A 12906-nucleotide genomic window follows, 5' to 3' on the forward strand; every position below is an offset into this window, starting at 1 on the left:
GTCATAATCTCAGGCTCCTGGGATCAAACCCCATATCAGGCTCCATACTCAGCACAGAGTGTGCTTGTCCCTCTCCCTCTGCTCCTCTCTCTCTCTCAAATAAATAAATAAATAAAATCTTAAATGAAATAAAATGCTCCCACCTCTGTAGTAGCATCACTGTGTTTGCTGCTAAACACCTATGGCTCCCTTGTTCAAACGGAGCCTTGAAGATCCTCTGGGAACCACATGTCCCTGTTCTCAACCCATAATCCCCTTCCTTCAGGACAGTTCTTGATGGGCCATCCCCTTGACCACAGGGACTGACAGGCTCAGAGGTAGAGAGGAGACCCAATGCTGGCACAAAAGCCAGGCCCGCCACTTTTTTTGCAGCTGCCTGTGAATCAAAGAGAATGTCCAGAAGTGCATCTGGGTGGCTCAGTTGGTTAGGCGTCTGACTCTTGATTTAGGCTCAGGTCATGATCTCAGGGTCCTGGGATTGAGCCCCAGGTCGGGCTCTGCACTCAGCAGAGAGCCTGCTTAAGATTCTCTCTCTCCCTCTCCCTCTGCCCTCCCACCAGCTCATGTACCCATTCTCTCTCTCTCTCTCTCAAATAATAAATATTTTAACAATAATAATAATAATAAAAGAGAACATGCAGAGACTGGAGCTGTGTCAGCCACCCTGATCACGTGGAGAACCGTGGGCTGCAGATCCACCGTGAAGATCTGAGTTGATGGAGCACTGAGCTCAGCAGCCAGCCTTGACGATGAGATGGGTCTGAACCCAGCCACATCTTTCCAGATGTATGAGCACATCTGTTCTTTATCTTCCTTGAGGCATTTCTATGAACATCTATTATATCATCGATTACACTCTCGCATACATTTGCTTTAACAAACTGGGGTCATACCAGTTAAGCTTCTTAATAAATATTGAAACAGAGTATATGTGCACACACTCATCTAAAAAGTGTGAGATATTATCACAAACTGACCCAGTTGAGGCCCCCTAGAAGCCCCCCAATCACTGTCCTTCACCTCCTCCCTGCACCTAAGTCCCTGACTGCTAACACTGGGGTAAATTTTGTCTATTTCTGAATTTTGTATAAAGGGAATCATCTTTTCTGTCTGGCTGCTTAAACTCAACATGACATTTGAAAAATTCATTCAATTCTGTAACATGTTAAGAGTAGCCGATTTTCACTGCTGCGTGTTCCCATGTACAAAATCCATTCTACTGTTGACATTTGGACTGTTCCCGCTCTCTGTTATAAACACTCCTGTTCCTGTCCATCGTGGCATATATACGCATCTTGTTAGGTATGTACCAAGAAGGAGGACCCCTGGCCGCGCTTCCCTTTCACAGGCCCTGCTGCAGAATTTTCCAAAGTGATGACCCTCCCACGGAAGTGCATGCAAGTGCCTAATGTGTGTACAAGTGTAGCCCCGTTTTCCCTAAGGTCACCTCCCTCTCCCAGGCTCATCTGCATCTGAGTCCTCTGTGAGCATCTCCTCTTCCCCGCTTGCCTTGCCTTTTCTCCCCATTAATGATGTCTTTTGATGAAGACAAGTTCCTAACTTTAATGGAGCGTCTTTAATTAATGTTTTATGATTAGTCCTTCTCGTATCCTTTGTAAGAAAATGTCCTTTATCCAACATTCCGTGCCCACGCATTTCACCTTAAAACCATGCCCGGACCCCAGCTGTGGTTAGCCCAGCACACGCCAGCCTGCCACGCATCGCTGGGAGTAACACTTGGCTACACCTTGGCCACGCCGACTGTGTGCTAACTGCGTGGGGCTGCTTCTGTTCCACTGGGCACAGCTGAGCAGGCACAAAGCACACCGTGTGACACGCTGAGACCCTGCTAGCTAGTCCTTTCCAGAAAGTTTGCCAACCAGGCTCTTCAACACTGATCCTGAAGGTCATGTGTGTCCATACATGCATGTATTTATACCTACCTTCCCCCTATCTCTGAAGGCTGGGACTCTCTTTCTCATGGTCCAGCATGCTAAGGTGCATGGCAGTGAGCCACAACTGATTCCTTCCTGACGTAAAATCCCCACAAGTCAACTATTCATTCAAGGAGAAACTAGATATAGTGAAGGCTCCTGATGCCTTATTCCCAAGCATCCCCGCCAGGAAGGGGCCAACCCGGGTCACAGGTTTCACCAGCACTGAGGACAGGCCCCCCTGAGGAGCACCTGCCCTGACACGTGTTCAGTTCATCAGAAGAGGTGAGAAAGCAGCACACGCATTGGAGGGTCCAGCTGACTCACACTCACAGCTCAACCAGTCAGAGCTCCTACCACTGGGAATTCGCCTCTATCTTCTGATCAGATGAGAGATTGCTAATCTCCCGAAGGGCAGATCGATTCTCATTAATTACAACAGTGACAAAAACAAGAACCAGCCTCCGAGTGTACGTGTCCGAGTGTCTTCCGCCTGCTGTGCGGGCTCCATGAGTCCCCCACCTGAGCACATCCACCAGCAGGCCTCTGCAGCCAGCACCACCCAGAATATCTGGTGCAGCACCCAACACGGGGCGGGGCGCCCTCCCTGTGGGGAACCCGGCCCTGTCCCTGCTGGGGGGCTACCACTCCAGGCACTGGTCACACCTGACGGAGGACCTGGCCTCATCACGACAGTAAAGGCTTCAGAGACAACCCACCCGGGGACCAGGAGGATCCACCAGTGCCCCTGACTTTACTGCTACCTCCAGGCCCCAACATCTCCAGAGAAAAAAAACACTTGTCCTGACGCGGCTACGGCCACAGGCTGAGTAGGTGAAGGGCCGGCTGCTCACCAGGCATGAGCTACGGACAGCAGCGCCTCCAACCGTGCTTTGTGGACGAGCTGACGTCATTCTGTTCACAGAAGAGGAAAAGGCTCAGGAGTTTCGTTAAGGTGCCCAGGGTTACAGGGCCTGAGGGCACGCTGCAGCCAGAGCCTAGGCCCGCTGCCTCCCCGCCCTCTGCAGAAGCACCTGCTCAAGTCACAGACACTCAGACAACACGACCCTGCCCTGTGGAGTCATCTACACACCACACCACACCACACTACACCACAGTACACCACACACACTGTTCCCTGAGCTCCACGCATGTCCTGGGCCATCAGACCCTTGGACGCTCAGACCCTGGGCTCAACACCGGGAGGTAGAGATGCTGAGCGCAGCCCCGCACTGAGCTCCAGCAGCTGCCAAGGCTTCTATCACGCCCCTGCACAGAGGCGGACGCCCTCCCCGCACGGCTGCCGGCCCCTGGCTCTCAGGTTCAGGACCTCTGCAAACTCCCTGGGCCTGAGGCTCTGGCCTCCACATAGGCTCAGCAAACACCGCCCTGGGCCAGATGCAGGAGCGGAGCAGCGGGGCCAGCGCCTGACCCCAGCAGCGGGGCCGGCCCCCAAGCTCTTCGGGTCTGTGCTCGAGGGCCCGCGGCAGTGTCCTCAGCACCATGCTGTCTCCTGAGCGTCTGCCCCCGCAGCATCGGGCCTGCCCACTGCCTGTGCCAGGGCTCGTGCGCTTCGTGGCTGGCACTCAGCAACCTGCAGCCCAAGGCGCAGGCACACGTGCTGCCCTCGGCGCACGTCTCCTCCAGGGGTGCAGCGGCCGGCAGCGCACCTCCCCCGGGCCCCTGCACTCCTGCCGCCCAGGCACCTGCTCTAGGCGACCCCGGGACCAGGACCACGAGCTCCGCAGGGCGGGCGTCCCCACGCTGTGCTCACAGCTGCTCCTCCCCCAGAGTGCTGCGAGCACACCACAGACACCCGACGCAGACCTGCTGAACAATGAATGTGCCAACGCGACGTGCAACAATACCACCATGCCCCAAGGAGGGCCATGGCCCTGGGGGTCTGCGCTGCCACGTGACAAGTAAGCACCAGTAAGCATCCGGTTCTGGGCTTGGTTAGGGCTGGTTTGGGGTGGGCACCAGTGTTGGAGAACAAGGCGGGGAAGAGAAACAGGGCAGATGCCCTAAGAAAAGTCACCCAACTACATCGAGTGCACCAGGCAGCGTGTCCAGGCTGCCTGGGAGAGGCCAGAGCACATGCAGTGAGGAGCGTGGACATGTGCGGCAGCCAACGGGGAGGCCCCGTGTGCCAGGCCAGGGCCCACCTTCGATCTGGCCCAGTGGGGCAACCAGGGAGCCTCGTGGGCTGCCGTCCATCAATCCCACCCCGAGCCACTGAAGGGCTCTTACTGACTGTGAACGAGGATTCACACATTCCCCTACTCCCAGATTTTAACTTCACTTCTTAAAAGAGAAATTCTAAAAGGCAGCATGCCATAATGGGAACCAGGCAATAAAAAGCCTCCCCCGCTCCCAACACACTCCTGACACTCCCATTCCTAAAGGAAAACACACATATGCAAGTTGGGGCCTTCAGATAATTAAGCCAGACTGGAAATTATGCAAACGAAATATATTCAAGTATGCAATGAATTTTAAATGACAGAACTACAGAAAACTTAATTGCCGTATTAGCATGCTATAAAAACACTAATCATAAACATAAAACAATAATACCTGCATATACTTATATAAAATTGTCCCAGTGACACACGCATCAAGTGGCTCCCTCCTGTGGGTTTACGTGCGAACCTACCTTGACACACCTCAAGAAGACAGGGTGACGCCAGCACCTCACTTATCACTTGTAACCATTCTGCTCAGTAACATAAATGTTCAATGTTTAATTAGTTTTTGTTCAATGTTTCTGAAATAGTTATTACTAAGTGGGCCAAAAATACGATTTTCTACAGTGCTAATTTTTAAAAAATTACTGCCATGCTTGCATGGAATTTAAATGTTAAACAGCATTAATGGTGGTTTAACGATATGTCCTAGACTAGAGTATATGTTAGTCCTCCGTAAATGACAGGAGCCAAGTTTTCCATCTTTCTTCATTAAAGGAGCATTTCTTACTCATCCATTAAGAATAGGGCTCTTCAACAGACCACCAGGATCACGTTAATGACAAATCGTTAACATACTGGGGGAAGAAGTCATTAGTTTGCCAGGTCTTGAAGTAGATTCATATTCAAGTGCAGCTTTAGTTGTCTTCTTCAACAGGACAAATGACAGATTCTCCGCGGTCCCTGGGTTCAGGGTCCCGGAAGCGACAGGCAGGGCCGGAGTCAGCCTCACCCACGCCATTGAGCCTCTGGGGCACTACCCTCTCAGTCAAGCCCAGGCACCTCAGCCCAGGCATGCTGCTTCCAGTCGGTCCTGTCTCCCGGCTGGTCCGTGCATGCCCTGCTGTCCCACGTGGAACCCAACCTGGCCACATGTGAGAATCCCTGTGGACTCCAGACACCTAGTTTCCCAGGCACCACTAACGTGCACCCAAGATGAAAAAAACACAGGTCAAGAGGGCAGCCCAAAGCCCAAAGCCATCACGTCCTTACTACCCTCACCCTTGCTCAGCCTAGCGTTGGCTGGAACTGGTACAAACCCCGATGCCTCAGTCTACCCCAAGGCTCCAATCTGCTCTGTGGGCCCAGACCCCAGTATCTGCAAAAGCTTCCCAGGAGAGTGGAATGTGAAGCCTGGGATTCAGGGAGGTGGCCTTCACTTGGGGGACCCTTCTCCACACCCCCATGGCCCTGACATGCCTGCTGGGTTTTCTCCCCACCATGTTCCAAGATTCCTCTGTGACCCAGCACTCGCAAAGGGCCTGGTGGCTGAGGGCAGATGCAAGGGAAACACTCGCTGAGCCAGAAATAAATGATTAGCATCCTTCACGGTGCTCGCCAACTCTTCAGCTACAGAAAACATGCTTCAGCTGTCTCCTTGGGAGTAACCAGGAGGCAAGGTGAGGCTCACAAGGCAGCTCCTGGGTCAATGTTTAGGGGAAAGGAGATGATGGCCCCTCAATTCTGACCTCCTTTCCCTCCCCCCCGCCCCGGCCATGCCCATGTTTGACTAGCACCCCTCAACCTGGTGGTTCCCTTCCCCTGGATGCCCAGAGCCCATCTTACCTCCGGGGCATAGAGCACCGTGCAGAATGTGCACGAGCCTGTCTCTCCAGGCTGTCTGGGGGCACCTGAAGGCTGGGGTGAGACTACTACTCCAGCCCAGAGCATGGTGAAGAAACGAGGAGCATGTGTCCCCTGAATGAGGAGTCCAGCCCCAAAGAACCAACCAGTGTCCCACTACAGCAGGCCGAGTCCCACCCACCCCCACTCCTGCAGCCTCTAGCCCCTCCTCCCCTGCCCAGTTTTCTGTCCTGGCTGTGCACCCCCTCCTTTCAACAGGCACACTCTCCCACCTCCTGCCAGGCCCTGGTTGTGATACCAACCTAACTGCTCCTGCAGCTCGGCAGCCAGAGACCACCACTTCTGCAGGGATCTCTCGCACGTGCACAGCCCAGCACACAGCAAGCACTCAACAGATACTGTGAAACGAGCAAAAAAGTACAGGAAGAGACACAGGGTGAGCAGTTCCCTGGGGATCTTGACTCCTGAGAGAATGGATGAAATCCCAGTCTCTCCTGGGGGAGACCAAGGAAGGCAGGGACCCCCTCTGTTTTCTGCAGGTCCCATGAGGGACAGGGACTTGATCCACTTCCCTTCTTATCTCCCAGCACCAGACACAGTGCCAGAGACACAGAAAATTGCTCAAGAAATACTGATCAAATGAATAAAGGCACTAGCCAAGAGACCTGTGAAGAGACTCCGGCCTTCCCGCTCCAGAAACAGCCATCCCATCCCCATCCCCCTGCCCACCTCATTCAACTCCTGCAGGTGCTGGCCTGCTCCTGGTCCCCAGCTACCCCTGGCTCCCCACCCCTCCCTAATCCAAGCAGTCCACCTGCCATTCCTGGGGAACCAGCTCTCCCTCCAACCCCAGCTGCATCCCCCAGGCCATACACCCTCCCCATCTCCCCGACCTGAGGACACTGACACACCCTTCAAGATGCTCCAGAAGCATCCCACCTTCACCAAGGAGCCTGGCCTGCCATCCACATGGGTAGGCACCCTGCCCTGAAACCAACCCTCCCCTCCTAAGTGCTCTCCCCAACTCTAGACAGACAGGCTTTGCTCACTGATGCCAACACTTTTTTTTAACTCATCTATCAATCCACACCTAAACTAAAGGGGTCCAGAACCACCAAGTTCACCTCTGTCCTTCCCAGTCCCCAGCCTCCCACCTGTAGCACCTGCCAACCCTGGGAAGGGGCTGTCCGTCCTCGGCATCGCACGCTGCTGCTCTGCTGCTGCCCTGCCCTCCCCTGCACCCCGTGCATCCCACTGAGCAGGATGACTTGACCCAGTTCCTCCTGATGGGGAGGGCAAGGACCTCATTCATCTCTGTGTCTGGGCAAGGAGTCCCTGTGATCAGTTAACGGGTCACGCAAGTACATGTACCTGAGAAGCCTGAATGATCTTTCCTTCGCATCCCCAACATTCCTGGTTACAGACTCTACCCACCTACACCCTCCTTCCCATTCAAACCAACAAAGTGGAGCCCCTGCCTCCTCCCTGTTCCACTCCTCTGCCCACTGAAGCCCAGGTCACGTGCCTGCCAAGCCAGGCCCTGTGCAGCACACACAGGGTAGCTCAGCTACAACGGACACAGACCAAGAACCAAAGGAAAGGAACAGGGTGAAACAACTCAGGAGGGCTCTCCACCCAGAGGCAGCACAGCCTTAACAAATACAAAACTGCACTAGAAGGTTTTAAGCGTATTTTCGTAAGAATGTCCTACAGTTCCATCTAAAAAGCTTGTAACCTATCCTAGAGGACATTTGGAAATGTAGATACAAATGCTTAAAATAACAGACACCAAACAGAAATATAAGCAATTGTAGCAGGTCTAATTTTAATTGCAAGAGAATATTTAATCTATAAATATTCACTGTTGAGAACGGCATCTGCATTTAGGATTACGAGGTACTAAGCTACAAATTTATTAAGACTCATTAGCAAGAAACAGTCTTTTAAATACTGAAAGTCAGACCCAATTTAGAGTGAACACTTAGAGTTCTTTACTGATTTAGCAACAAAAATAATTTAAAAAGGGATAAAGGAGAAGACAGTCTACAAACTACCCCAAAGTTTTGAGCAGGACCAAGCTCACTTCTGATACCAACCCGAGGGAAGTACCAGGGAGTGTGCTACAGCTGCCCCACCTGCCCACCCGATGCCCTCCAGGAGTTCCACAGTGGGCAGTTTAGGGAGGAGGAACCCAGAACCACAGCCTCCATCACAGAATCACAGATACTTTTAGCACCAACTTCTCCCCCTAACATGGCTACTAAAGTACATTAAAAGAAAAAAAAAAAAAAGAAAGAAATTGGTCAAACATATTTTGCTGTGATGGATTCTTAAGCACTGAAATAGTCTGTGCTGGATCCTTTATCACAGGTTTGAAAATATTACAAAGATTTTTAGAATAATAAAATCAGAGAAAAAGAATACAGCTGTCATAAATAATTACTTCTCCTCATTCTCTGCCAGCCTTGTCAAACCAAGCTTGAAATTAAGCAAAGGATGGAAAATGTCACCTTAGCTCAGGCAAAGGCCCTGCTCACTGCTGCAAAAACCGGGTGCCTGCCTGGGCCACGGCTGACGGGCCACACTCCGGGCCAGGCCAAGCTGATGAGCAGGCCCGCAGAGACTTACTGAGAGAAGCTTCCAGGTGATGGGGCGAACCAGCTTAGGAATTCCAGACCAGCTCAACTTGCGTAATTCCTCTGTTGGCAACAAAGAAGACAAAGAAAACAGGGTTTACAAACGGTTAGTGGACTCGCCATGGGGCTTTGACATATCTCATCAGTGTTCCTGGCAGGAGGGGGCCCCAGGAGTGAAACCAGAATGAACTTAAGTGATAAAGATTTCTGATACTGATTGTTCACAACATACGAGACACGGAGTTACCTCCACTTTGTCACCTGCCTACATTTAAGCCATATAGAGTGCACCTCTGCTAAATGCATGGCAAGTGTCCCCAGAGCCACCCTGAGACAGGTGAGGTGCCACACACCTCCCTCCAGGAAGCAGTGCAGCCCAAAGCGGGGGCTCCCCTCCACACGCTCCCTCCCTTGTTCCTTATCACTATTTCTCTCCCTCTGCCACCACCACCACCACCTGTCCCCACCTCCACCGCCCTCCCAGGACTCCCTTCTTTCCTGCATCCTGCCTCACTCTCCCCATTCATTGCCTATGAATAGGAGGAGCTCTGCTCAGGACTGCTTTTGAAAGAGATTATTTAATGGAGATAAGTGTGTGCTCACACAGCACTGATCAAGGGTGTAGCCAGGTTACTTATACACATCAAAGACAAGACGGGGGGATCCCTGGGTGGCGCAGCGGTTCGGCGCCTGCCTTTGGCCCAGGGCGCGATCCTGGAGACCCGGGATCGAATCCCACATCGGGCTCCCGGTGCATGGGGCCTGCTTCTCCCTCTGCCTGTGTCTCTGCCTCTCTCTCTCTCTCTCTCTCTCTCTGTGACTATCATAAATAAATAATAATTAAAAAAAAAAAAAAAAAAAAAGACAAGACGGTCTTCAAGGTGGACTAGTACAAGTCACTGCTGCCTTCACAAAGACCCACAGGTGGGAAGGTCACAGAGGGCCAGGGCCAGCCAGGAGCAGAGGAGCCAGGAGCCCGGTGCAGAGCCTCCCCAGGGCAGTAGAGGGCAAGCAGGGGCTGGGGGGTGAGGAGATGGGTCTCTGAATTCCGTAGGACCTTCTGTGTCTCCCCGATGTCTCTCTAGCCCCGAATGGCTAGAGAACACGTTTCAATTTACAAGTATATCAACACTCAGTCAATCCCACTGAAACTGAAGTAATTATTTCTTTCCTTTAAGTTAGGAATCCACCATTAGGCTCTTCTCCTAACAGCTAGGAGCTCATGATTAATACTAGGAATAAAAGAAACGATTAAAGAGACTTTGGTAATATAATCAACAAAATACAAAGTCCTGACATCTAATCTTTTTCCAATTACTACAGTCTAAGTAAAATAAGTACAGAATAATTGGGCGATGGTACCGGCAATAACTTGCGCTTTACAGCAGAATCTCAGAAAATATCGAATCTTCCCCCGCACCCTGAGGATATTATGAAAAGCAGGAACCTAATATCTGAACACCAATAATGTAATGTTTACCATCATGTTCCCAGGGCCTCTCCTCCCGCACAAGGCTGGTTTTCTGATTATGGTTTATATGAAGAAAGCCGAGAGAAATCTCCATTGTGTTTTCCGAACCTGTCTCCTCATGGAGGAAACTCACAAACATGGTGCCGGGGGTGTGTGTCCGAAGTTCTGAGTGTGCCAGCTTTAGCATTAACCAGGCACCTTCACGGACACTATTCGCTCCGCATGGCAGCCTGAGCTCATCAGGGCTGTCCCCACCGTGTGAATGAGGAGCAGGCTCAGAGAGCTTAGTGACGCAGCCACAGTGGCCCAGGAACTGAATGACCTTCACATCCCAGAATCTCTCCACTCTATTAACTTCCATTAGTAAAAAGGCTTCGTGTGACACAGACCAATCTCACTCATGAATATGGACAAAAGATCCAAAACAAAATCCGCACAGATCAAAACACAACCCAATGTTCAAAGAATAGTATGTACAGTTTACTCCAGGAACAGAAGAATGGCTCTGCACCAGGAAATCTTGTAGCTTTATCAAGGTGTTAAACTGGATTGATGGGAAAGTCACAGGATCATTCTGATAGATGTCCAGGGCCTGTTTGTCCCTCCACCTTTCTAGCAGAATCCGGGTTGTATAAAGTGACAATCCACCCACCCCCACCCTGGCAGCCCTGGTAACAAGAGGAGTCAGCCTGGGGGGAAGTTGAACCCACCACTCTGAAGTTGGAACTGACTGATTGTTGCAGAGCTAAGGCTTGCCCTCACCTGGGAGGGACTCCACAACAGGCCTGGGACCCCAACCGAGCTGCAAAGAAGACAGCAAATTAGCTGGGGGCTGCTGAGAAGAAAGCCCCTCCTTGCTCTTCAGAAATCTTCTGGGGACACACCCTCTATGCCTCCTCTGCAGGCTGTAGGGTCCGAGAGGAGGCTGGGGCTGCTGCACTATCCGGCACCAACCAGCCTGAAGAGGAAGCCAAGAAGGAGGTGCAGCAATGAGGCCTGAGTTCAGCAGGAAGATACAAGAACAACCCGAAACCAAGAGCTTCTCCCCACCAGCAGCCAAATAAACAGAAAAGGTTACAGGCATAAGCTTAACAAAAATTGGCCACTACCATATGAGGAATACTGTGAAGGTTTTGCTTAGAGACATGAAGACACAGAGGAAAACCCCAAGCTCACTGGCAAGAGCTGGTACTCAGGAGCACCGCCTCAGGGCTGGGCGCTGGGCAGGCAGAGGGCATGACATGAGGGAACAGCACACCCAGCCCTGTGCTCAGAGAACCCAAAGCAAATGTAAAATTACAACTGGACTCAGAAGAAGTAAGGCTGGGAAATGCAATGGGGGAAAGAATGTTTACCTAGCAGGGAAGGTTTTCTTGAGGAAATGATAACTGAGAAAAGACCCACAGATGAGGAGAAATCTGCGGGAAGAGGGGCTGGAGGGGGATATTCTCAGCCCTGTGAACTGCTAAGGCAAAGCCCTGGTCTCAGTGAGAAAAAGGGATCAGAGGGGCCAGTGGTCCCAACGAGACACTTGATGGGCTGCTTCTGCAGCCCAGTGCAGAGGTGACAGTGGCTCGATGTGAAAGAAGAGCAGTAAGCAAGCATGTACCACTGGATCTAGCTTCAACACTACAATGCTATCAACTGCCACTTAAAAATTCTTTGAGTTCGGGGATCCCTGGGTGGCGCAGTGGTTCGGCGCTTGCCTTTGGCCCAGGGCGCGATCCTGGAGACCCGGGATCGAATCCCACATCGGGCTCCCGGTGCATGGAGCCTGCTTCTCCCTCTGCCTGTGTCTTTGCCTCTCTCTCTCTCTGTGACTATCATAAATAAATAAAAAATTTTAAAAATAAAAATAAAAAAAAATTCTTTGAGTTCAACGTAAAGCCAATAAAATCCCAGTGGGATATACCATGCATGTTCTGAAACCTGATAAGTTGACACTAAGCTCACCTGAAAGAGCAAATGCATAAAAACAGCCAATAAAATTTCCAAAAAGAATAGTGTGAGAGGACTTGCACTACCAGATAAGCAAATTTGTAAGAGATCTACGGTACTTAAGACCCCAGGGTTCTAGCAGTGAGACTAAGCAGACAGATGGATGTAACAGATGAATGGCTCACATCAACCCTGCACAGTTATGATTACAACAGCATTTCAAATCAAGGGGCCATCAGCCAATGGTGTCCAAACGATACAGCACCTATTTTTCAGAAAAGGAAATCAGACCATGAAAACCTATTTCCATATGATTAAAGCACCATATGATTAAAGTGCTATTTCCAGTATCTTACCATGAAAACCTATTTCCAAATGATTAAAGCGCCAAAGACCTAAATGGAGTATGTGTACATGTATGTGCATGTGTGTATGCATGCATGTGTAAAGGAAAGATAAAAAATACTATAAGAAAATACAGAGGAATATTATGTTATTTTCAGATGGGAGAAAGGCCTTCAGGCAAGTCACAAACCTCAGAACTATAAATAAGGTTAACAAACTAATTATATAAAAAGTTTGAAAGGACTCTGGCGAAAACCACTATAATGTTAAAGAAAAAAAAAATGACGGATATGGGGCGCTTGGGTGGCTCAGTCAGTAAAGCATCTGCCTTTGGCTCAGGTCATGATCCCGGGGTTCTGAGACTGAGCCCTGCATCTGGCTCCCCACTCAACAGGGAGTCTGCTTCTCCCTCTCCTTCTCCTTCTGCCCCTCACCCCGACTTGTGCTCTCTCTCTCTCTCTCTCTCTCTCTCTCTCTCTCCATCTCTCTCAAATAATAAAATCTTTAAAAACAAAAATGAGAGACTTGAAAAA

The 12906-nt window shown here is 50.9% G+C and overlaps 1 protein-coding gene across 2 annotated transcripts in view; it reads right to left on the reverse strand.

The window, feature by feature from the left end:
* Nucleotides 1–12906, reverse strand: part of TBC1D22A (TBC1 domain family member 22A) — a 339052-nt gene that overhangs the window by 238601 nt on the left and 87545 nt on the right. For both annotated transcript variants that reach the window (XM_041754866.1, XM_041754865.1), the window contains exon 5: nucleotides 8612–8682. In XM_041754866.1, coding sequence (XP_041610800.1) covers nucleotides 8612–8682 — 71 coding nt within the window. The remainder of the gene's footprint in view (nucleotides 1–8611; nucleotides 8683–12906) is intronic.

This window comes from Vulpes lagopus, chromosome 5 (assembly GCF_018345385.1).
Source record: "Vulpes lagopus strain Blue_001 chromosome 5, ASM1834538v1, whole genome shotgun sequence".
Lineage (NCBI taxonomy): Eukaryota > Metazoa > Chordata > Mammalia > Carnivora > Canidae > Vulpes > Vulpes lagopus.